Source organism: Schistocerca cancellata, chromosome 6 (assembly GCF_023864275.1).
Source record: "Schistocerca cancellata isolate TAMUIC-IGC-003103 chromosome 6, iqSchCanc2.1, whole genome shotgun sequence".
In the NCBI taxonomy this organism is placed as follows: domain Eukaryota; kingdom Metazoa; phylum Arthropoda; class Insecta; order Orthoptera; family Acrididae; genus Schistocerca; species Schistocerca cancellata.
This window is the reverse complement of record NC_064631.1, coordinates 284,446,891-284,474,260: the sequence shown is the minus strand read 5'-3', so window position 1 is coordinate 284,474,260 and position 27,370 is coordinate 284,446,891. Positions and strand designations below refer to the sequence as shown.

The window sequence follows — 27,370 nt, the reverse complement described above, 5'->3', positions numbered from 1 at the left end:
ATGTCTACTTTCGTTCCATACTTTCCGAGTTTTTCGTTATAATAACAAACTGCAACGGCAGATCAGTAAATCTGTATCAAATAATAGGCAGCTCTCCGAAGATTGTTTTGTTGTATATTATTATAAACTCATATCTTGCAACCACAATAAAAAAGACTGAAGGCGGCACTAATTAACCGAAAGAAAATGTTAGCTTAGAAACGTACCTGAAAACATAACCTACTAACTTTGATTAAAAGCACCATCCACATAAGTGATGATTGAATGGTTAGTTAATCCTTAAATTGTCATACGCGCCAAATGGCGTATTCACAGCACGCTGAGACATTCCGACGACAATAACAAGGTTTACACTGTTACAAAACATTTCTGTATCCTCTCAGTTTACGACAGAGGATATCATTAGATAATGAGTTGAACAAAGCAACGGCAAAGAAAAGTGTTCATGAATTCACTCGGTACAACGATGTTAACGCCGATATAGTAAAAGTAAAAAAAAGAAAAAATCGACCCTGTGGTACAATAATGCAGTCGTATAGAAATAGACAAGAATGATTAAATTACACTGCTTTAACAAAGACAATGACGTTAAACTGTTTCAGAGACCATTTCCGTTTTTGTTTCACGCAAAGGTTTCCCAATGCGTCTTACGACTAGCAGTTATTTTTTCTAAGAACTACCTGTTGTTGATCTTATATTTTATCTTTCTCTTGTCCTTCACGGGTGTATATTTCAATGAAAATTCATATAACTAAGCCACAGTTTCTTTATTTGCACACGGACACTTCAGAATATATCTATTCTTCTGATTAAGGCCACCTCGTTTCTGTAAACACTTAACTCAAACAAAACAAAAAGATTGTAGCCAGAAACCAAGGCACCACATTACTGCACGCAAACACACCATCCTGCGTCACAACAGCTTCCTGTCTTGCGATGATGCACAGAGATCGCGAAACTTTAGAACGAATTTAATCTCTTCATCCTGTGAAGGGGGACTCCCCCACTCTGCTCAAAAAACAATTTCCCGTCATTGTGTGCGAAGAGTTAATTAGCGGATGACACAGTCATTAGGCGGCCAATTTAGGAAGCCGCCTGGGCCCCACCGCACGGCGTAAGGGTGCTTCAGCGATCGCTGCGTGGACAAAGCCTTCCCACAACACCGACAAAATCTACAATGTCTCCCCTTGGGTGCCCCGCTGCAGAACACAATGTATGCAGGTGCAAGGCTGGCGCTCACCTTTAGACCGGTCGTCGCCACTGCCCCCTCCGAACATGTCAACCAGCGTGAAGAAAGAACGCGGGCTCAAACACGTCCGACAACGGCCTTCGCTCCGCACGGTATGAGCTGCTACCGCCTCTCAGCCACAGAGCTTAGTTCGCCCAACAGCCGCTGACGGCAGCACCGATAGCGGAGAGAATGAATTTGAACACAGGCGCTCGAACGGCGGTTCGACTAGTTTTCACGCTGGAAATGCTTCTTTATTACACGTTCGCAATGCACGTGTCAATGTACTTTTGTATATGGGGAAATGCCTCCCTGTCAAAATTAGTTCTTTTTTTGTTTTACTACTTAAAAAGAATGTTTAAACTTGGAGGTGGGCTTTGACAGTTCTTGCCTCTCGCCCTAGCAAAATCTCTGAATGAACTCACTGAGTTTTTCTTTCCATTTTCCTTGCCATTCCCTGTCAGTTACCGTTCTAAGCTTCTTCGTGAACATGTATTTCGTCTCCAGTGTTCCACGGGCTAGGCTATTTCTTCTGTGACTTCCATGCGTTGTATCTCCCTCAATCGTCTAAGCAGCTGAGTCAACTATGAAATAACATTGTTGAGCAGCATTTTGTGAGCACTGTTCTCCATTCTAAACACATTTCCTCTGAGATTTTAAGTAATTCTTGTACACGGTGTCAGTTAAACTGTGTATTGGGATAACTCTAATGTTCTCTTTAATCATACTTCCATTTTACTCAGCGGGGCCACATATTTTCACGAAAATTTTCCGATCTTAGCCTCCACTTTTTGTGACATTAAATAGCTACTGACACTCATGCGCATAACGCTTCCGATAAATATCTGCATTGTAACGTCGAGATTCCGTATTGCGCTATACTACTTTTTGTTGTTGTAGTGGTTCCACGCCTATTTCTGATGACTTTTTTTTCATGTATGCGTCTCTGTTCAGCAAATGTTCTATTTTTCACATACCGCCTTTCTCCTCCACTTACAAGCTCACTATCGTGACATTTTTCTAATCAGAAGTACTCAATACGCATCAACCACGAAATCTATACTTACCCTTTGTAGTTCTCCGTTCACAGGATATCAAAATATACAACAAACATCTTTCCTTTCCTCCTTAAAGATACCTCCCTGTACTTTGCAGCATGTTCGTAACTCCTGAAGCCAAACGAATTAGCAAAGAAGAGCCGTGCTGTAATGTTTTATTCTTGTTCTACATTCGATATTAATTCGGTTAAGATGAAATACTAGATGAACAATTAACACTGCGCTGTATTCCATGAGCGATTCTTCTTTAATCAAGAAATGAACTTCTCGAACTACTGTAAGCAGTCATTATCGATATTACTAACCGACTACCCCATGACCCACTCCAGTTGTAGTTTGCCTGATTAACGGCTTCCAGGGGCGAGGGAAATTTGATTTTCAATATTTCGCACAGTTATTGTCTAAATTTAAAACGTTGTCGTTATCTATTCATGTCCCTCTTACGTTAAGTCCGCAGCTCGTGGTCTTGCGGTAGCGTTCTCGCTTCCCGCGCACGGGGTTCTGGGTTCGATTCCCGGCGGGCTCAGGTATTTTTCCCTGCCTCGATATGACAGGGTGTTGTGTCGTGTTTATCATCATCATCATCATCATCATCATCATCATCATCATCATTCATCCCTATTACGGTCGGAGGAAGACAATGGCAAACCACCTCCGCTACGACCTTGGACCTTGCCTAGTACGGCGGAGCGGGTCTCCCGCATCGTACCCTACGCTTCTCGGAGTATGGGACCTCATCATCATCATCATCTCCTCATTTTAAACACAGTAAGACAAGTATTACTGCAAGAACTTTCTGTTTGTCATGAGGAAGTGTAACTGACGCCACGCAAATACAGGGGCTTGGTTCTTCCAGTATTTGATAGTGAGATCACAAAATTACTTTCTCCAAAACATATACATTATTTCAAACCTTTTCTCAATTGTTTCTCGCTTACATCCTTAACGTGACTGTATGAAATTCGGTAACTCTTTTGTAAAGTACGATATTGCAGTGCCCGTGTTATTCAGAAATATGATGCAATGTTCCTTCGGACATGCATTGCATCGTTTTCCTGAATACCACAGGAACTGCAATATCGTATTTATTCGTCGACTTTCAATTTAAAAAAACAAATAAGGTCTCCCCCGTACGGCAACGAGAATATACTCTGATCAGCCAGAACATCATGACCACCGACCTAATAGCGATATAAACCCGTCCAGGCATAGCAGCGTCTCCTGCTGAGGAATGACTGCTAGTCAGACACACGCACCGTGCATGTAGCATCAGTGAGCGTGCTGTCCGTGTGTCGAATGGGGAACGCGCGCGATGTATCTGAATTTGATCGACGGCAGATTGTGATGGCCCGGAGACTCGGCACGAGCATTTCAGAAACTGCACGACTTGCCGGTTGTTCGAGGAGTGCTGTGGTGAGTGTGGCGAAAGCAAGGTGAAACCACGTCCAGACTTCGTGGGGTTGGGCGGCCGCCGCTTATTACAGATGCCTGATGTCGTAGGCTGGTATAACAGGACAGTCGCCGAACTGTGCAGAACTTATATCAGACATTAATGCCGGGTAAGTCAGCAGCTCATGGTCTTGCGATAGTGTTCTCGCTTCCCGCGCACGGGGTCCCGGGTTCGATTCCCGGCGGGGTCAGAGATTTTCCTTGCCTCGAGATGACTGGGAGTTGTGTCGTTTTCATCAACATTATTCGTCCCCATTACGGTTGGAGGAAGGCAATGGCAAACCACCTCTGCTACGACCTTGCCTAATCGGCGGTGCGGGTCTCCCGCATCGTTCCCTACGCTCCGCGGAGTATGGGACCTCATCGTCTCATCAATGACGGGTAGAGTACAGGTGTGTCTGCACCGAGCACTCCTAACGATAAACATCCGCAGCAGACGACCCTAGCAGGTGACAATGTTAAAACCACGAAATCGGCAACTACGATTGAAATGGGCACGTGACCATCAGCACTGGGAATTGGGGCTGTGGCAGAGCATTGCATGATCTGATTCATCCCGACACCTCCATCATCATGCCGGTGGGAGAGCCCGAATCCGTCCTGTTCCGGGGGAACACCTCCTTGACACTTGTACTGCGGGAAGTAGGTAAGCCGGCGGTGGCTCCATTATGGTCTGGGGAACATTCAGTTGCGATCCATGGGTCCAGTGGAGGTAGTGGAAGGCACCACGACAACCAAGGAGTATCGTACAGTGGTTGCTGACCACGCACACCCTTTCATGACGATCATTTTTTCTGATGCCAGTGGGATTTTTCAGCAAGATAATGCGCGATGTCACAAGGGCAGGAGAGTGATGGAGTGGTCCAAGGAACACAGTAGCGAGTTCCAATTGATGTGCTGGCTCCCCAACTTGCCAGATCTGAACTCTATCAAACACATCCGGAATGCGATTGAATGTGGCGTCAGAGGAATACGGGAATTAGGTGATTTGTGAGTGTAGATGTTGCCAACTCCCTCCAGCGACTTACCGGGTCCCCACTGCTTCCATGCCACGCCTCGTGGCCGCTGTTATCCGTGCCACGACCGGACATACCGGCTACTAAGTTGGTGGTCATAATGTTCTGTCTGACCAGTGTACATGTGGGACATCTACATCTACATTTATACTCCGCAAGTCACCCAACGGTGTGTGGCGGAGGTCACTATACGTGTCACTGTCATTACCTCCCTATCCTGTTCAAGTCGCGTATGGTTCGCGGGAAGAACGACTGCCGGAAAGCCTCCGTGCACGCTCTAATCTCTCTAATTTTACATTCGTGATCTCCTCGGGAGGTGTAAGTAGGGGGAAGCAATATATTCGATACCTCATCCAGAAACGCACCCTCTCGAAACCTGGCGAGCAAGCTACCCCGCGATGCAGAGCGCCTCTCTTGCAGAGTCTGCCACTTGAGTTTGCTAAACATCTCCGTAACGCTATCATGGTCACCAAATAACGCTGTGACGAAACGCGCCGCTCTTCTTTGGATCTTCTCTATCTCCTCTGTCAACCCGATCTGGTACGACTCCCACACTGATGAGCAATACTCTAGGTCGAACGAGTGTTTTGTAAGCCACCTCCTTTGTTGATGGACTACATTTTCTAAGGACTCTCCCAATGAATCTCAACCTGGTACCCGCCTTACCAACAATTAATTTTATATGATCATTCCACTTCAAATCGTTCCGCATGCATACTCCCAGATATTTTACAGAAGTAACTGCTACCAGTGTTTGTTCCGCTATCATATAATGATACAATAAAGGATCCTTCTTTCTATGTATTCGCAGTACATTACATTTGTCTATGTTAAGGGTCAGTTGCCACTCCCTGCACCAAAGTGCATATCCGCTGCAGATCTTCCTGCATTTCGCTACAATTTTCTAATGCTGCAACTTCTCTGTATACTACAGCATCATCCGAGAAAAGCCGCATGGAACTTCCGACACTATCTACTAGGTCATTTATATATATTGTGAAAAGCAATGGTCCCATAACACTCCCCTGTGGCACGCCAGAGGTTACTTTAACGTCTGTAGACGTCTCTCCATTGAGAACAACATGCTGTGTGCTGTTGCTAAAATCGCTTCAATCCAGCCACACAGCTGGTCTGGTATTCCGTAGGCTCTTACTTTGTTTATCAGGCGACAGTGCGGAACTGTATCGAGCGCCTTCCGGAAGTCAAGGAAAACTGCATCTACCTGGGAGCCTGTATCTAATATTTTCTGGGTCTCATGAAATAAAGCGAGTTGGGTCTCACACGATCGCTGTTTCCGGAATCCATGCTGATTCCTACAGAGTAGATTCTGGGTTTCCAGAAACGACATGATACGCGAGCAAAAAACATGTTCTAAAATTCTACAACAGATCGATGTCAGAGATATAGGCCTATAGTTTTGCACATCTGCTCGACGACCCTTCTTGAAGACTGGGACTACCTGTGCTCTTTTCCAATCATTTGGAACCTTCCGTTCCTCTAGACTCTTGCGGTACACGGCTGTTAGAATGGGGGCAAGTTCTTTCGCGTGAATGTATGAATGCAGATTGTAGACGCACGGTTGACGACACATGAATGTTTGGGCCTGGTCGTGAGTAGTGCTCGGGTAAGACAACAGGTCGCGATAAGCGGGAATCTAGGTCCGAATCCCGGTCCGGCACAAATTTTCATTGTCATCAATCCATTATACAGCTGATGATTGTCCATACTGACAACTGCGAATTCATTTAAAGCACGTAAGGTATAAAGTAATCAGACGTTTCAAGCTGTTTTAAACATGGGATTTCGATTCTTTAAAAATCATTATCCGACGTAAACATCAATCTTCCCTCGTTTCCAAATGTCCCCTACATGCAGACAGAAGTATAGCATTTCACGCTGGCGTCACTTACAGTGGTGAAAAGATGATACGTGTACGTGGCATCCGTCTCCAACGAGTCAACCCGTCTTCGAGAATCTTCTACCCCAATTCCGTCCCCATAAAGTTAAGACGCGCGGGATTAACGGCTAACCCAAAATATGGCTGGAGCACTTCCACGTTCTTAGCATTTGGTGGCGAAGTTGAGCATTAGCTCAAGCTCATATTGGATCTCTTTTCTGACCGCATATCTACGATTAGCTTCCAAACTAAACAGCCGGGAGAGTACTTTGCCGCTTAGTTTCCCGAAGTAATCAGTCTGCGTAAATATCCCTGTCGATGAGGAAATACCATACTTGTCCGTTTGTATCTGGCAGTACTTCATAAAAGTGTCGAAATACAGCCAGTATCCTACTGATAACTTGGAAAGTTGTTTCTGAAAAATTAAGACTTTTACAAAAACAGTAACTGTCATTACAACTAGACAATAACAGAAGCTATTCATTATTATTATTATTTCTTTACTTTCTCAGACGTTAAGTCTGGTTAAAAATGGAAAGTGACGCGGACCTTGATCAAGCGTCACTTCCTTTTAACTGTACGGTATATGTTATATTGCATTTAGGAACTTTCGGGTAATTGAACATGTATCAATAATTACGGATTTCTGTAGTTGTATATATAAGTTTGGATGTACCTGTATTGCGTTGATGTACTGGTGGATATTGTGTGGTATGACTCCTGTAGTTGATAGTATAATTGGTATAATGTCAACTTTATCCTGATGCCACATGTCCTTGACTTCCTCAGCCAGTTGGATGTATTTTCAATTTTTTCTCCTGTTTTCTTTTGTATATTTGTTGTATTGGGTATGGATATTTCGATTAGTTGTGTTAATTTCTTCTTTTTATTGGTGAGTATGATGTCAGGTTTGTTATGTGGTGTTGTTTTATCTGTTATAATGGTTCTGTTCCAGTATAATTTGTATTCATCATTCTCCAGTACATTTTGTGGTGCATACTTGTATGTGGGAACGTGTTTTATAAGTTTATGTTGTAAGGCAAGCTGTTGATGTATTATTTTTGCTACATTGTCATGTCTTCTGGGGTATTCTGTATTTGCTAGTATTGTACATCCACTTGTGATGTGATCTACCGTTTTTATTTGTTGTTTGCAAAGTCTGCATTTATTTGTTGTGGTATTGGGATCTTTAATAATATGCTTGCTGTAATATCTGGTGTTTATTGTTTGATCCTGTATTGTAATCATGAATCCTTCCGTCTCACTGTATATATTGCCTTTTCTTAGCTCTGTGTTGGATGCGTCTTGATCGATGTGTGGCTGTGTTAGATGATACGGGTGCTTGCCATGTAGTGTTTTCTTTTTCCAATTTACTTTCTTCGTATCTGTTGATGTTATGTGATCTAAAGGGTCGTAGAAGTGGTTATGAAATTGCAGTGGTGTAGCCGATGCATTTATATGAGTGATTGCTTTGTGTATTTTGCTAGTTTCTGCTCGTTCTAGAAAGAATTTTCTTAAATTGTCTACCTGTCCATAATGTAGGTTTTTTATGTCGATGAATCCCCTTCCTCCTTCCTTTCTGCTTAAAGTGAATCTTTCTGTTGCAGAATGTATGTGATGTATTCTATATTTGTGGCATTGTGAACGTGTAAGTGTATTGAGTGCTTCTAGGTCTGTGTTACTCCATTTCACTACTCCAAATGAGTAGGTCAATATTGGTATAGCATAAGTATTTATAGCTTTTGTCTTGTTTCTTGCTGTCAATTCTGTTTTCAGTATTTTTGTTAGTCTTTGTCTATATTTTTCTTTTAGTTCTTCTTTAATATTTGTATTATCTATTCCTATTTTTTGTCTGTATCCTAGATATTTATAGGCATCTGTTTTTTCCATCGCTTCTATGGAGTCACTGTGGTTATTCAATATGTAATCTTCGTTTCGTGTGTTTTCCCTTGACTATGCTATTTTTCTTACATTTGTCTGTTCCAAAAACCATATTTATATCATTGCTGAATACTTCTGTTATCTTTAGTAATTGGTTGAGTTGTTGTTTCGTGTGTTTTCCCTTGACTATGCTATTTTTCTTACATTTGTCTGTTCCAACAACCATATTTATATCATTGCTGAATACTTCTGTTATCTTTAGTAATTGGTTGAGTTGTTGATTGGTTGCTGCCAGTAGTTTTAGATCATCCATGTACAGCAAATGTGTGATTTTGTGTGGGTATGTTCCAGTAATATTATATCCATAATTTGTATTATTTAGCATGTTGGATAGTGGGTTCAGAGCAAGACAGAACCACAAAGGACTTAATGAGTCTCCTTGGTATATTCCACGCTTAATCTGTATTGGCTGTGATGTGATATTATCTGAATTTGTTTGGATATTAAGTGTGGTTTTCCAGTTTTTCATTACTATGTTTAGGAACTGTATCAATTTAGGATCTACTTTGTATATTTCCAATATCTGTAGTAACCATGAGTGGGGTACACTATCAAAAGCTTTTTGGTAATCAATGTATGTGTAGTGTAGCGAACTTTGTTTAGTTTTAGCTTGATATGTCACCTCTGCATCTATTATCAGTTGCTCTTTACATCCTCGTGCTCCTTTGCAGCAGTCTTTTTGTTCTTCATTTATAATTTGGTTCTGTGTTGCATGTGTCATTAATTTCTGTGTAATGACTGAAGTTAATATTTTGTAGATTGTTGGTAGGCATGTTATGGGGCGATATTTAGCTGGGTTTGCTGTGTCAGCTTGATCTTTAGGTTTCAGATAGGTTATTCCATGTGTAAGTGTATCAGGGAATGTATATGGGTCTGCAATGTAACTGTTAAATAATTTAGTTAGATGTGAATGTGTTGAGTTGAACTTCTTTAGCCAGAAATTTGCTATTTTATCATTTCCAGAGGCTTTCCAATTGTGCGTAGAATTAATTGCTCGGGTGACTTCATGTTGCAAAATTATCACTTCAGGCATTTGTGGTATCATCTTGTATGTGTTGTTTCTGTTTGTATCCACCGTGCATGCCTGTTATGTTGTACTGGGTTTGACCATATGCTGCTCCAGAAGTGTTCCATGTCTGTTATGTTTGGTGGATTGTCTATTTTAATGTGTGTGTTATCTATTGTCTGGTAAAATTTCTTTTGGTTTGTGTTGAACGTTTGGTTTTGTTTCCTTCTATTTTCACTTTTTTTGTATCTTCTAAGTCGTTTGGCCAATGCTTGTAATTTCTGCTTCTTTTCATCTAATTGCTCTATTGCTTCTTGTTGTGAGATTTTACCTAACCTTTTTCGTTTTTTGTCTGATATTTCATTTCTTATAAATTGTGTTAGCTGTCCGATGTCTTTTCTCAGTTTTTCTATTCTGATCTGTAGCCTGTGTTGCCATGCTGGTTTTGTGGGTTTTTTCTGTGTGTTGGTTGGTTCTGATCTCTGCCTAGTGTGTATATTTAGTGTAGTGAGTGCTCCTACATAAACCTGTAACTCTTCCATAGTTGTATTTTCATTTATTTTGTTGTGTATGATTGTGTTGATAGTTTTTATTGTTGTTTCGACTTGTGGGTTGTTTGGCGGTCTATGCAAGAATGGTCTAATGTCTGTATTTGTGTCTTTGTATTCTATATATGTCAGCTGAAATTTTTCTTCTATATCTAACATCTGTGTCACTTCGTGTTCTATTTGTGCTTGTTCTGGTGGCTGTCTTAAGATGTCGTTTTCCTCTGATTGTTTAATTGATACGTGTTGTTCTTTATTTGTTTACTCTGGGATGTTTGAGTCCATTACTGTATTTTCTTCTTCTTCTGATTGCACATTATTTTGTTCTAGTATTTGTTGTACTTGTTGTTTGATGTTTTCTAATTCTGACTGGGGTATCCTGTTATTTTTTATTATTACACGGATCTGATCAGTTAGTCGTTGTTCTTTTAAAAATTTTAATTCTGGGTATCTGGTAATAAATGTTGTGTATACTTGTGATCTGTATCCAGTTGTGTTGGTTCCTAGGTTTGTTGCTTGGTAATAACAGAACATGAGGTGTCGATTAACTTCATCTGACCATCTCATCCTCTGTCTTTGTGTTCCTTCTAGGGTGGTTGCAGGAAGCATATCCTGCAAAACACCTCTATTTGGATTTAAATCATTTTCCAGTTGGCTAGCAGTGTCGTTACCATTGTGGGCGAGCATAGGGTTCAAGCGTCGTCCCCGACCATGACGGCGCTTGTCCGAGGCTTCTTTAGTTCTGTCCTGAACCAAGTAATCACACTAAAAAGGGGGTTAGCCCTATTACTGGTTTGTTCTTTTCGTCGCCTTTGACGACTGGCAGAACATACCGGAGGCCTATTCTTTTCCCGGACCTCCACGGGAATTATTATTATTATTATTATTATTATTATTATTACTACTACTACTACTACTATCACCATCTGACAACTGTTGTTGTACAAACGCCACCTCTAGAATTTTCAGTATATTACTGCCTTCTAATTCACGCATCCGTATGGCTCCGGCATTTTTAATGCCCTCAGTCTACCTTCCATTCAGTCGTAGTCTCGGTATTTCCCCATTTCTTGAAATCCGCGTAACATCTTCCTCAGTGTATGTATCAACGATTTGTCTAACTACATGTCCCACCTACCTAAATTGCATTTTCATTACAGTCATAATGCGCACTGCATTACAGCCTGTTCCTGTATCCACTTATTTCTAGATTTATGGTAAAGCATAGTATGGAAGTGGATGACAGAAAGTGGGGAAATCACGGAAAACCTAAATCTAGATAACAGGATGGGAATTTTCCTGAATAAGATTTCAGCGTCGTTCATAGCGCCATTTTTCACAAACGACGGTTCTGTGCTGTTGCGTTCTCGTTACTCTGTCGCCTGTCCCTAGAATTGCTCCAACTGCCAAATCGTGAAGAACATGTTTAAAACGCTCGTTACTAGAAGGTGAACGGTCTGTGCCAAGCAGTGCTTTCGTCTGGAGTTCCAAGCGCCAGGCATCAAGGTCTCTTCCACGTAGTTGATGCACAGTCCGTGTCGTAAGCAGAGCACATGTAAGTTTTTGTTTGTATCAGTAAAACGTCTTCGTGATGAAAGAAGACGATTTAAAAAAAAAATGTCTGTTAAAGTCAACAAAATAACGTGCATTTGCATAATGTTACAGAAAACCATTTCTTCCTAAACAGCACAGGGAGTTCACAGCAAATTTTGCAGCATCTGATTCCAAGAATGACAGCATGTAAAAAAGTAAGCAGAAGTCAGTACTGAAAAAGTTTCTTGAATTTAATCCTGTTATCATCTTGGTAGAAATTTAGAGATGCGATAAATGATTTTCGTCGACTACAGCTTTGTAAGTTATAACATTACTGCTGTCTAATATCACAAATAAAAAGCAGTGTCTCAGGATTAATGGCAATTTAAATAAAAACTTTCTTATTGCCGCTTAGACCCACTCACTCAGTTCCTTGGTGTGGCACCTACAAAGTTCTTAATAAATTATTTATTTTCTAATTTGTCCCATTATTTTTTGCAGTGATGAGAAGGTCATCATAAATTTGTGGTACCAGAATACGTGCTCAGTTTTTTTGGATACAGGTAAGCTGTGTACAAAAAGAGATATATTATTTTTTATTCTCCTGACTGATGTGAGATCTGGCACTTGGAAACTGACATTTCCATTCGCCATGTAGTTACAAAAAGTGTTTCATATTTTCGGATATCACGTTCTTTTCGACGTGTTGATTATACATTAATCTAGTCTTATTACAACTGACTTTGAGGATTACTTTCATTCTTTTTCTAGCAATGTAACCAGTTCCTACTAAGTCTATCCCCACTAAATACAACCAGTACAAATGTATTAACAACGTTAAAGTTCCTCGATGATGTACCACGACTGCCGCAGTAGAAGTACATCAATGAATATTCAGTATGATGGGAAAATCTCGTTATTCACAGAAAACTAAGGTTGTCCAGATATCTCGTATTAACACGTGTTTTTTTTCATTTTATCAGTTTAAAGATCAAAAAACTTCCTTTCGCGTAGCTGAGAAAAGTTTTGGTGATACGGCATCTCCTTGCCAAACTTCTGGATGTCTCACTAAATTAATTACATTAAACAACTTCATCAAAAAACTATGAAAGGCAAGGGAAGTTAGTTATTGATATTCATTTCTCCATTCTGTAACTTCATTCGCGACGTGTTAATGTTCTACTTGTAAAGTCAACTTCTTCCTTTGCTTAAGCAGAATCAAGCAGCAACATGTAACTGATATGCTACGGTAAGAAGTCAAGTCGAGTGTTACCCATGAAGGTGGAAGATGTATACCTGACGGCGTGAAAAACAAGAAACTGAAGCAATAGATAAAATTAATTATGCCAGTGAAGAGTATAACTGAAAACTGAAACGGAATTAGTAAAAGTAAAGAATTAACTATTATTGAGTGACTCTGATATTGAAACACTGAGGGTAATCGTGATTAGCGATTTTGTTGATATTCAAATGAATAAATAGTACACAAATATTGTGAGTGTATGGAAAGATACTTCAATGAAATTACATCTACTTACACCATGGGCTAAACATTTGTTTATGAACGTAACAATCAAGAAGAAATCCACGTTAAACAGCAGCAAAAGAATATTGGTTTGGAGCATACATAACAGGACTTCCTTGATAAATTAAGCAGACTTGCAATAATTTGATAAAGGCTTTACACAATAAAATTTGTTTAACGTATCCCAGACTATAAATAATATAATACACACTGAAAATCACATGCTAGCTCGACTTCAAAGTCATAGTTCTGGCCTCTTTAGCTTCCCGCAAAAAGTCTTGAGAAAATTTTTTTGTCGTAACAGGGACCAGGACTCCTGGTTTTCAAAATAGAAATAAGACTCCCAGAGATTCATTGGACATGGATGATCTGAACTCTTGTCACATTTCGCTTTGCTATGGGGTATGGTGAGACTAGAGAGCATTACTATAGAAATTCGGATATAATTAAAAAGCCCATCGGCTCCACGAATTCTTACATTTGTGGCCAACTGGAATCACTTGTACCATCTTGATTTGCAGCCAAAGTGCCATCCACCCGAAGGGCTGTGAACTGGCTCTGAAGCTCATTCACCATCTCATCTATAGTTTCATTCTCGTCCTTGAATAACATGATAGGAAACTTTTCCAAGAAAAAACGAATGGAAGAAAACCGTGCAAATCATTCTTGACTCGAAGCTTGTTGATGATGTAGTCACAGGCATTACAAAAGTAGTTTTTGACTGATGAAAAGAAACGGGATTTATCTATATCCTTGAGATCATTCACTATGTTCTAAGTCTGAATGGCAGTAACTAACTCAACGTCATTTCTTTGATTCTGAATCAAGTTGTACTCAACTTCAAGCATTGAGGAGCTTTTGACGATTTTGGGCTTAACAAACTTCGTGAACAATTGCTTTGGCAAATCCATTAGAAGTTCTAATAAAAAGTGAACGGGTGGGGAAGAAGTTTGACAAATACACGAATAGTCACAAAGGAAAGTGCAAAAGGCCTTTTTCTAATTTGAAGATACGAACATATTATTTCTTCCTTGAAGAAAGAGAGAAGTGGATCCCAATGGTTCAGTAGTCTATCCAAACATTTTCCTAAAGATAACCACTTAGTACACAGATGTTTCCGAATTTTCTTTGCCACTTTATTGTGCAAGTTCTGGAACCGCGCGACCGCTACGGTCGCAGGTTCGAATCCTGCCTCGGGCATGGATGTGTGTGATGTCCTTAGGTTAGTTAGGTTTAAGTAGTTCTAAGTTCTAGGGGACTGATGACCTTAGAAGTTAAGTCCCATAGTGCTCAGAGCCATTTGAACCATTTTGTGCAAGTTCTTAAATTTCTGAAGTCGTTCTTTTCTTTTGACACTCTTCTCTAAGAAATAAAATGTATCGACTAAGATCTCATCTACTTCAAATGGTAATCTCCAGCAACTTTTTCAGCTGCTAGATTAATCAGGTGTCAAATTCAACCTATGATGGAAATACCTGGTTGAACCTCCTTCAGAACTGTTGAAACCCCATTTTTGTGTCCTATCATAATAGGAGCACTGTTGGAACAGAAACCCACACAGTCTTCAATTATGTTAAGACAATTCAGCTGTGATAACATCAGGTTACTTATGTTCCGCCCTGTTGAGTCCCCGTCTACCGCTGGTACAGATAGCACAGTGCTCACTACTTTTTCCCGCGGAATATCACATATGTAACGACAGCATGATACAACTTGGCATTCGTATCATTGCTTCCATCCGTTGCCGAAGAAAATGGTCCGTTCTCAAGGCACTTAACAACTTCAGATGAAGCATTTTTTCGCATTTTATTTACAATGCATGTAGTTTTCGTGCAACCACAGTTACAATTCTCCGTAACTTCTGACATGAGAAACATCATTTTAAATAAAGTACCAGCTTGGTCAACTGCACTCAAGGGCACATTGCTTTCCACCAAAAGGGAAGTAAACAGACTCTCGGCCTTAATTACTTCACTGTCAACGTTCCCAGACTTGGCAAAAAAGGTGTTTATTTTCTTGTTATCTTCCTTCGATTTACCATAACTTACGTGTTTATCACACTTCACGTGATTACTTAAATCGTTTCTTCCACCACGTGTAATATTAATATCACACCCACACACAGTACAAAAGGCAATTTCTTTTCCATTTCTTGACTTTAGTATACACGGAAAATCAACAAATATGATTCTTTAAACGTCTGGCAGTATTGTTTCTTATTGGATTTATTCACGAATCCTACAACAGAAATATAGCGAACGAAAATGTCCAAGAACAAATGTTTCGATATGTAAAGAAACACCGAAAGGAACCTGGATCACTGAACGTCACATAAAATTATAACATAAACATTTATGGCAGTCAAACACTTCATTGAAACACGTCTAACCACACAAAGTCCTAAACCATTAAATGAACACGACACCTACTTCGTAAACAAAGAATATGCACATGGTAAAAACCACACACACACTCGGGGAACGAATGAAAGTAGTCAAAGAATATAGGTTAAATCACAACAAGCCAACGGAGCGGAACAAAGAATTTGCGGAGCCGAGGCTGTAAGATTCACATGGAAGAACTGTTATGCCGGCTGTAAATTCAATTCCAATGATGAAACCAACATCACATTGTTATAAGTACCAATCACATCACAGAATGAGTTATCGACTAGCGTAGATTTCCCTTAGACCCACACTAACGTTAACGTTTCAAATTGTAGCCCGTGAAGTAGTGAAAAAAAATATTGGTCCGTGAAGTAGTGAAATGACACCGTCCATCCGTAAAATACTATTTCCGTAAATTTTACGGATAAGCCACTAAAGTTAGCAGGTTTGAAAGTCCAATAGACATAGGTTAGAGTGGCTCACGTTTGATATGTTGCTTTATTGGAAATGGTTCTAAGGGGGATTGTATGCCCTTACCTTCCTTTAAGCTGACTTACCTGGGCAGATGTATGGGGACTTACAGTTTAATACGGACTCTAAAACATAGTGCGACTTGGCAATTTTTGCACTAGCAGATCATTGCTACAGGGGAAAGAAGCCATAAGAAAATACATCTAGCACAGATTGGAGACCTCACTTCTGAACTGTGAATGTCTAGTCTGGTATTTGCCCCACTGAGCCACCGAGCCGCGCTACCAAGTTTATGATAATTATGTATCCGGATGGTCCACTGCCGGAACCAATTAGAGTGTCAAAGCATACTGCAACAACGAACACTACTCTTTTCGACACGTTTCTTATCTCTTGAGCACTAGTAACTACCCAATGACACAAGCCATCGTTGATTCCCTCCATTCTCGTGCCAATAGGTACTTGATCTTTTAAGCAATTCTCTGTTTCAGTGCTCTACATCTTCCTCCAGTACCCACATAAGCTCCAACACTGAGGTCTTAACAACATCTTTCACAGCCTATCGTCGTACCGCAATACCTGCTAATCTATGGAGATGGTTTTACTTTGAGGATGATATCAACTGATTGCCACCACTAGCGACGTCACGGCCTTTGTCCCCACCGCCTTGTGGTACTGCTCAGCGTACAAATCGGCAATCGACGTCTTGCAGTGCAGCCTGAGTGTCGACCTTCAGCAGTACTTACCTGAAAAAGAATAAAACACGGTGTTACAAGCAGGTTTTATGTTAATCATTATTATCTACTGCTACAGCGTGTGTATTGGTTTTGTTCGGGAGTGTAGACTTACATGGAATAAAGCGTAAACGGTAAACAACACAGACAAGAAGAGAACAACAGCTTTCGAATTGTGTTGCTACAGTAGTAGTCTGAAAGGTACAGGCTAAACGAAGAAACTAACAAAAAGGTACTGAATCGAATTCTGGAGAAAAGAGATTTATGGCACAAATCGACCGGACACATCCTGATGCATCAGATAATCGTCAGTTTCGTACTGGACGGAAATTGGAATGGAAGCGGAGAAATTGACGTTTGAGTACGGTAAGTAGGTAGAACTGAATGTAGGTTGCAGTAGTTACGTAAAGATGAAGACGCTCGCACAGGATAGACTAGTGTGAAGAGCTGCTTAACAAGGGGAGGCCGCCAATTGTGAAATTCAGATTCGATTCATACTGCGCATAACAAAAGCTTATGGCCAGAGGTATAATGTGGCAAAGCACCAAGATGCACTTCTCAGCCGTTGTCGAGAAAATCGACAGTTAAAAAAAACCGTTGCGGTGAAACACTCTCTACGACTACCAGTTTTCTACAGCGTCGTGGCGCAGCGGTAAGCGCTCGGGTTCGTAATCCGAAAGTCGCCGGATCGAATCTCACGCCATGCAACTTTTTTTTTAGTATTTGTTTTTTGTAATTCAAATAAATAAACAATCAGTTGCAACAATTATGCATGTAATAAGTTGTTGAAAGTCGTTTGTCGTGGAAAAACTGGCGACTTCGAACATGATTATGTTTTCCGCAAACAAAGTTGTATTTCACAAATGTTATTAATTGTCTTCATAATGTTTACCACGTATAGTTAACGGAAGACGTACAAACGATATTCCGAAAGGAATACGTATAGTGTAAGTCAATATATATATATATATTTATTTATTTGAATTACGAAAAACAAATACTAAAAAAAAAGTATCCAAAGCTTTCTTTTAACTGTCGATTTTCTCGACAACGGCTGAGAAGTGCATCTTGGTGCTTTGCCACATTACACCTCTGGCCACGAGCTTTTATTATGCGCAGTATGAATCGAATCTGAACTTCACAATTGGCGGCCTCCCCTTGTAAGACCAGTCTTTGTCTGTCTGTGAAACTGTGCTTGCTGCTGCTGCTGCTGCTGTTCCAGCTAAGCTGTACGGCTTTATCAACCTACTCACTCCGCGACCAGTCTGTCCATAAAAAAAGAAAAAACTCAAGGACTTTACCATTTCTGCCACAGAACCACTGTTACATCTTAAAATAAGTCACTTTTTTAGTACAGAAAAAATTTATAAAAAAGATGATCGCACGAAAAAAAAAACAACTAACAACGACGCTGTACATTACAACGCCCGTAATAATCTGCAAGCAACATAGAAGGCGACATCCGTGACCTATTTATAGGTACCACACTCCCACTAGCCAGTACGAATACACTCACACACATATTAGAGGGAAACATTCCACGTGGGAAAAATATATCTAAAAACAAAGATGATGTGACTTACCAAACGAAAGCGCTGGCAGGTTGATAGACACACACACACACACACACACAAACATACACACAAAATTCAAGCCTTACACACAAAATTCAAGCCTTCGCAACCAACGGTTGCATCATCAGGAAAGAGGGAAGGAGAGGGAAAGACGAAAGGATGTGGGTTTTAAGGGAGAGGGTAAGGAGTCATTCCAATCCCGGGAGCGGAAAGATTTACCTTAGGGGGAAAAAAGGACAGGTATTCACTCGCGCATGTGTGTGATGTCCTTAGGTTAGTTAGGTTTAAGTAGTTCTAAGTTCTAGGGGACTGATGACCTAAGATGTTAAGTCCCATAGTGCTCAGAGTCTTTTTTTCCCCATAAGGTAAGTCTTTCCGCTCCCGGGATTGGAATGACTCCTTACCCTCTCCCTTAAAACCCACATCCTTTCGTCTTTCCCTCTTGAAACAACCGTTGGTTGCGAAAGCTCGAATTTTGTATGTATGTTTGTGTGTCTATCGTTTGGTAAGTCACGTCATCTTTGTTTTTGCATCACCCCGGTTCCCATAACTCCTGAAGATCGACGTTGACTCTGGATATTGTATCACGGACACAGTCCCTTTGACTGTTCAGAGATGTCAATAATCCCGCCCAAAGATGTAAACAACAATGTCTGTGCAGCGCCTATTAGACGGAGGGGGTCCGACAACTGATCAGTTCCACAGTCATTCCACCAAGAATGACGCACACGGTTCGTGTTGTCTGTAGTTCAACCATGCCTAGATGGTCCATACCGTGGTTAGATCGCGTCCGCATTATTACTTTGGGCAAGGACGGGCTCTCAACAAGGGAAGTGTCCAGGCTGCCTGGATCTAACCAAAGCGATGTTGTCCGGGCACGGAGCGGAACGGCTGTAGGATAACGTGAATGCTATCCTCCGACCGATAGTGCAACCGTATCGGCAGCACATTGGCGAGGCATTCGTCTTCATGGGCGACAATTCGCGCCCCCATCGAGCTCAACCTGTGAATGAGTCGAGTGGCCAGCATGTTCTCCAGACATGAACCCTATCGAATATGCCTGAGATAGATTGAAAAGGGCTGTTTACGGACGACGTGATCCACCAACCACTCTGAGGGATCTACGCCGAATCGCCGTTGAGGAGGGGGAGAATCTGGACAAACAGTGCCTTGATAAACTTGTGGATAGTATGCCACGACGAATACAGGCATGCATCAATGCAAGAGGACGTGCTACTCGGTATTAGAGGTATCGGTGTGTACAGCAGTCTGGACCACCACCTCTGAAGGTCTCGCTGTATGGTGGTACAACATGCAATGTGTGGTTTTCATGAGCATTAAAAAGGTCGGAAATGATATTTATGTTGATCTCTATTCCAATTTTCTGTACAGGTTCCGGAACTCTTGGAACCGAGGTGATGCAAAACTTTTTTTATGTGTGTAGTAACCCATTACTTAGCGAACTGCGAATTCTTAAACCCACTTTACCATCAGGTGACAACCCTCAGATCTATTTGCAAAAAGAGTATTTCCTCATATAGTCTGCTCATCTTACAATATTCTCAGTTAAATAGATCAGCAGCAATAAGCCTGCGATTAGAGAAAAGACAATGTCGACCGAACTACGCAGACTGGCCGACGCAGCATTCGCCTTCGAAGCCATCACGCCAATCGTATTGTTGCATGAGCAGCAATAAAACGATAACGTGTTCATTAATGTTAACACTAATCAAGTATACATATCCTGTAAACTGAATCGTTCCACATTATTTCGATAGAAAAATAGTTCAAATGGCTCTGAGCACTATGCGACTTAACTTCTGAGGTCATCAGTCGCCTAGAACTTAGAACTAATTAAACCTAACTAACCTAAGGACATCACACACATCCATGCCCGAGGCAGGATTCGAACCTGCGACCGTAGCGATTTCGATAGAAGAATCTTTCAAATGATCCATGGAACATGAAACTAACTAAGTAGAGCTGATATTTACCTCAATTCGGCAAGGAAAATAGTCCACAAGTTTTCACAAGTAAGCGACCTCCAGCTGAAAAAGCTTACTGATAATGAGATCCCGTAGAGCCATCGAACTGCGGGGACGTTTATCGCTACGTTTCACCCGCTGTTACGGTTTCAGACATTTTCTATTGGATTAAGATCTGTTGATGTAGTGGGGCAGTCGAGGTGCGATTAGGTGCCTGAGGGTTCGTTGATCCAGGAACGTACGCGTGCCGCCACGTGAATAAGGCTAGTATCATCTGGAAGACGGGAGTGTCCACAGCTTACTCGTCCTGAAGATGTCGAAAATAATGGGCAACACGTGGTAGCCGAGAATCTTGAACTAAACATCTTGGTTCATGATCGCGATAACCTCAATGAAGAGGCTCAAATCATGGTACGAAACACCACAAAACCACCACCAACATGAACTATATTCTCCACTCACTTTGCCGCCCATGCACCAGACATCTTCAATCATTCGAAAAGAAGCCACAAAGCTGCCAGTAATTGCAACGCACTACGCGATTCCAGTCAGCTACTGTTTAGTTCCTCTGTTGTTTGGTTCAATAAAAACGTACAGCTTAATGTGTCGCTGTGTGCAATGGCCGACTGCGAGGCGCCTGACTCCAAATATCCATTCCATGCAGTTCCTTTCGCAACGCTCGGTCGGAATCTGGTCAAGATGGTCCTGCATTCACTTACCCTCGTCTTTGGTCCCTGTCGGTTATGATCTTCACGAACACTGTTGTTACGTCGTGTTACATGGCTGCGAGTGGTACATCATTCGTTGTATACACGTTGGACATTTCGCGTTGATAACCAACAAATTATGGGCCCGTCCAAACATAACATTTTGCTGTCATTGTGTCACTTCTCCACACCTTACTGTGCTGATTCCACACAATCGACTGGCAAATATTTACTAGCACAATGGCAACATTAATATCAGTGGCATGACGACCTGCCACCAATCTACGTCATCTACAGTGATCCGAAGTCTCTCATTTAAGACATGGACTAATATTCTCTCCGGTGATATTACGAGGGCGTTACTTAAGTAATGCAACACATTTTGTTTCTGAAAGCAGGTTGGTTTTATTCAAGATTCCAATACGCCATATTATTTCCCAATCTTCTGGCAACGAAACCCTATTTTACAACATAATCTCTGTACCACTGAACTGGTCCACCAACGTCTTGTTTTATCAATAGCCCCATCATACACGTACTGCTTTCTCCCACAGAGTGCATCCTTCATTGGGCCAAACAGATGGGAGCCGGAAAGTGCGACATCTGGGCTGTGGGATGGATGAGGAGGAACAGTCCAATTAAGTTTTGTGAGCTCCTCCACGGTGCGCAGACTTGTGTGAGGCCTTGTGTTGTCATGCATCAGGAGATGTTCGTTTGCAATCTTGTGACGACAAACACGTTGAAGTTTTTTCTTCGATCTCCTGAAGGTCGTTTCTTCGATTTCCTGAGGGCAGCACAATACACTTCCGAGTAGATCGTTGCACCATGAGGGAGGACGTCAAATACACTACTGACCACTAAAATTGCTACACCAAGAAGAAATGCAGATGATAAACGAGTATTTACTGGACAAATATATTATACTAGAACTGACATGTGATCACATTTTCACGCAATTTGGGTACATAGATCGTGAAAAATCAGTACCCAGAACAACCACCTCTGGCCGTAATAACGGCCTTGATACGCCTGGGCATTGAGTCAAACAATGCTTGGATGGCGTTTACAGGTACAGCTGCCCATGCAGCTTCAACACGATACCACAGTTCATCAAGAGTAGTGACTGGCGTATTGTGACGAGCTAGTTGCTTGGCCACCATTGACCAGACGTTTTCAATTGCTGAGAGATCTGGAGAATATGCTGGCCAGGGCAGCAGTCGAACATTTTCTGTATCCAGAAAGGCCCGTACAGGACCTGCAACATGCGGTCGTGCATTATCCTGCTGAAATGTAGGGTTAGGCAGGGATCGAATGAAGGGTAGAGCCACGGGTCGTAACACATCTTAAATGTAACGTCCACTGTTCAAAGTGCCGTCAGCGCGAACAAGAGTGCACCGAGACGTGTGACCAATGGCACCCCGTACCATCAGGTCGGGTTATACGCCAGTAAGGCGATGACGAATACACGCTTCCAATGTGCGTTCACCCCGATGTAGCCAAATACGGATGCGACCGTCATGATGCTGTAAACAGAACCTGGATTCATCCGAAAAAATGACGTTACACCATTCGTGTGCCCAGGTTCGTCGTTGAGTACACCATCGCAGGCACTCCTGTCTGTGATGCAGAGTCAAGGGGGGGAACCGCAGCCATATTCTCCGAACTGATAGTCCATGCTGCTGCTAACGCCGTCGAACTGTTCGTGCAGTCAATATTCTGCTAACAGTCATTGGATCTCGACCAACGCGAGCAGTAATGTCGCGATACGATAAACCGCAATCGCGATAGGCTACAATCCGCTCTTTATCAAAGTCGGAAACGTCATGGTACGCATTTCTCCTCCTTACACGAGGCATCACAACAACGTTTCACCAGGCAACAGGCAACGACGGTCAACTGCTGTTTGTACATGAGAAATCGGTTGGAAACTTTCCTCATGTCAGCACGTTGTAAGTGTCGCCGCCGGCGCCAACCTTGTGTGCATGATCCGAAAAGCTAATAATTTGCGTATCACAGCATCTTCTTCCTGTCGGTTAAATTTCGAGTCTGTAGCACGTCATCTTCGTGGTGTAGCAATTTTAATGGCCAATAGTGTAGTATAATGTTTCAGAGTCCCAGAAGACCGTCGCAGTGATTCTACCGGCTGATGGTGGGATCTGAATAGTTTCTTCGGAAAAGATGTGGTTGGCGCCACTCCATGGAATGCCGTTTTGTTTCCGGTTGAAAGTGATGAACCCATGTTTCATCGCCTGTGACTATGACCGACAAATAATTGTCACGATCAGTCTCGTAAAGCGAAAGCAGTTCCGCACAGATGATCATCCTTCGTGCTCATTATGGTCTACCGTTGGGCGGCAAGGAATCCAATGGTCACACATCTTTGAGTAACCCATATGATGAACGAATGTGTCAGGACTAACAACAGAGGATGGACGAATGTGTCAGTGCTTCTAACAGAGACGTCCACCTCTGCACGGTCCAACAGCGCCGGTCGACACTCGGGGGATCGGACAGATAAGCGTGAACTTGCTGGGATGATGATACACGCCTCGTCCAATGATTCACCGTGCTTTTGTTCACTGTCAGGTCTCCGTAGAATTTCTGCAAGCGCCTATGAACATTTGTGATGCTATTGTTTTCGCCAAAACATATTAAGTGACAGCTCTCTGCTAAGAACGCACCTTCGTTACAGACGCCATTTTGAATGCTGCGTATAGTGCCGACACCTATCGGAGCTTCGTGGATCTGTAGTGGCTGAAGAGTGAATATTCCACGATGTCCCACTACAAATTCCACACTTCTTCCATCCGAAATGGGCCGAGAAAAAAAGTGTTGAATTACTTATTGAATAAAACAACGAACAAATAACTTGCGGAAAGCCGTCGGAAACTTATTCTGAAGAGGAATTCTAACTTTTCTGAAAAAAAAAGAGAAATGACGAGGAAAAGCTCCCACATACAAGGTCGTTTTCATGTCGTGTGTTAACTAATTGGGTGAAGGTGTTTCTATTGCAAAGAAGTTATATTCCCAACAGATTTAACGAAACAGTAGATCTACTGGAACTGACATTTTTCTGTATTTATTTTTTGCAATTGTCTATGTACTCCATACCTGTACTCTGTGCTTATAGTAGTCAACTCTATCTGTTACTGTGTTTCTGCATCACTTTCCGTATAACAACTCAAGTTATTCTTGAGTGCCCTTTTCAAATTGTAATTTCATTTTATTGGGATTGTTAACTTACATAAATTGTTGTATAGGCACTGTTTCTCGGATTTACTGTTAATGTTCCTCTAAATTTCCTCCTTTCATATTTATTTACTGTTCAATCTTTTGTCCTTTTAATTGGATTACTACTGCACTGACAAAGAAGTCTTTACTGGGTGTTAGTGCCTCAGTCTAGACAAATAAGATATTTTGCAATGTTGTTAGCAAATATTGTAACGTCTTGGACGACGATAGTCAGTAAATGTTTGAGGATGGTGTTTTAACCAAAAATCGCTTGATCAAATACATTAACCCAACAGAACATACACATTATTGTGTTCTTCATTTATAATTATGATTTTCTAGGAGGAAGCGACGGAAGAACCAGTTAACATGTTAAATGATGGTCTATATGAGCTTCGTCATGTATGATGCCAACGGTACCTATGTAAGTCAAAAATATGATTTGTAGGATAACTGAGTAGTCCTAAAATATTGTACCATATGACACCAAGGTATGAAGCTGTTAATATTCAACAATCTTACGGACATTTCTGTAGATCGGTAATCGGCAAAATTTCAGATGTAAATGCAGTTAGTTTTATCTTCTGTCGGTCGGCGTATGTGCCTTCCATCCAATTCAAGTTCCAGAAACCTGATGATTTACACTTCTCTCCTCATGGCTGCCTTGTGACACAGTGGGAAGCCACTCCCCAGCCCCAACCCCGCCGAAATTACGTATATTGTATTACACAGTTGTGTAACAGGAATTCATCTCTCCTAAACACTATTATTTGTTTCATCATTCAGTTTCTCGCCTGAATATGTAGTAATCACTCTCGTATCATCGGGAAAAAGTGTTACGTATGTGGTACACTAAATAGTATGTCACTGATTTATCTTAGGGGAAGTTGCTCAAGTACAGAAACCAAAGTAACGCCTCGAGTTACATTGCCCCCCATCACGCGCCAATCTATTTTTTAATGGATCCTTCCACTCTCCCGAAAATGCTGATAACATCGGGATAACACAACATTCAAAAATGCCGATGAGAGAGAGAGAGAACACTTACGAGACAAGTTACTTCAAAGCATGTCTTCCTCTCTTCGTGCGAAGCAGCAATTGGCTTATGAAAGATCATTTCGTTATTGAGAATATCTTCCCGACCTTGTGCATGCATACTATATAACAAACTGATGTCCGGTGGGGGCTGTAGCCAAAGATACAGAAAATATTTCTTCGCCTGGTAAACGTAAAAAAAAAAGAAATGTAAAGGACAATAACCTTATTAAGTCACTACTACTGAGACATTTTCAGCAATTATGCTATTGGCAATCGTCTCGAGACATTCGGGTGACGGTTGTTCAGTGGTTCTTCTGAAGGGTGTCAAGATTCGCCGAAACTCCATAAAAAAACAACCAATCGACGATCTCCCGAAGATCCCGAGACGAGTGTTAACTGACAGCAAATTTTTTGTTACCAAGAGCAAGTAAAAATTTAAGTAACTCTCTTCTTCGTCGCCCTGAACTGGCGATCCGTTATAGTATCAACAATGCAAATTTTTCCTGGTCCACTGTCGTTTGGATATACACTGTTTGGATAAAGCAGAAAACGAACTTCGTAAGATTCTGTGTAATGAAGTTTTTCTTAAGCAATGATAAAGAGTATGTTCTACCTCTGCCGCCGTGAATTAATTTATTCACCACAGAGCAAAAAGGGAACCAACCAAGTAACTATGCGGCGCTAAAGCATTGAGGACATATTTACAGTAAGGGGTTAAAAAAAAATTTCGCTGATGACCTGTTTTCGCTATGCATTTATGGGAATACAGCTAGTTTAATACTTCACATACGTTAAGTGACTTTTTATATTCTCACAGACTTTTCCTTTAATTCTAAATAGTTAATTGTTTCCTTTTTATGAAGAGGCATCTGATGGTGGAAACCAGCATTTATAACATGAAGTATGAAAAATAAACAAACAGAGTAACTGAATTAACCTCACATGTCAGAGATAGGACAATCCTTTTACCGCTGTCTATTCTCAAGTTGCCACAGTCACTCCTTTTCAAGATGGATAAATTTATATTTCCTTCTTCCACGTCCACAAAGGTAGAGTCAATCTTATTTGCACGAACGTCAGGAACGTTTTCTTGGTCAGTTCAAGAGGATGAGTTCGACTAATCGTGTCTCTATTCACACAGGCTGCTACAAAACAATTTGACAGTCCATCCACGATAATAAAATGTCTGACCGATAGCAGAAGTGTTTCCAAATGTACATTAATGAGTTTTTCCTTAACAACTCCTTCTAGACGATAGAGGAATTCCTTAGTAGAGATAATTAGTCATTAAAAACTGTTAATGGCCAGCACGCCACCATATATACATATAATTTGACTGCACATAACTGTTCTATGTTTCTTTTGTTGACACGTCCCGCATAATAAAGTCTATCATACATATGGTATACGGAATTAACTGCCTAACTGTTTTCCCAAGTGTTTGGTTTGTGTGTTGATTTGTATGTGATTTTCTATGTTACAGGGTACACGAAATTTCTTACGTTTCCCGAAAGTTGCAACAACTCATGCACAGCAAGCATCACACGATATCAACTGTTATAAACGCACTTTACAATGCTTAGTATTTTATGAAACCCTCCGTTGTAAGATAACACAAACAAAACTTGTGGCTGGCGGTCGCAGAGGTTTTGATAAAAAAAATTTTTGTTTTGCATGCATGTTTTCGCAGCGGTTTCACAACAGAAAAACTAAGTAGTAAATAAAGCTGTCTCAACCTGAATGTTGGTTTGAACAGCACAGTGTTTCACTAGCTATGTCGTCGCTTTCCCAGTTCGTTGTGGTGGTACTTGTAGTTCAACGCACTCCCCCACTAAATGAAGAAAATAAAAATTAAAAAATATCTATTGTTGCAGCGACACTAACAATTAACAAGAAGTACTATATAGTCGCAACAGCAAAGATCAAAACAGTACCAATGGCAGTCTTAATAGCTTCCGCCTGTCACCACTATGTTAACCGAGACTACTTGAATGTCCCGCTGAGGTTCTTCGGAATCATACTGGTTAACACAGCGCCGCCCTACT

At 41.3% G+C, this 27,370-nt stretch overlaps 1 protein-coding gene across 3 annotated transcripts in view; it reads right to left on the bottom strand.

Moving 5' to 3' along the window:
- Positions 1 to 27,370, bottom strand: part of LOC126088500 (SLIT-ROBO Rho GTPase-activating protein 1-like) — a 703,657-nt gene that overhangs the window by 246,245 nt on the left and 430,042 nt on the right. Inside the window, exon 1 of one of the 3 annotated variants that reach the window (XM_049906642.1) lies at positions 1,241 to 1,330. The exons of the other annotated variants lie outside the window; for them this stretch is intronic. Within the exon in view, the coding sequence (XP_049762599.1) occupies positions 1,241 to 1,277 (37 nt within the window). The 5' untranslated portion in view covers positions 1,278 to 1,330. Of the gene's footprint in view, positions 1 to 1,240; positions 1,331 to 27,370 lie in introns of those variants that run through there. 3 annotated transcript variants of the gene reach the window in all.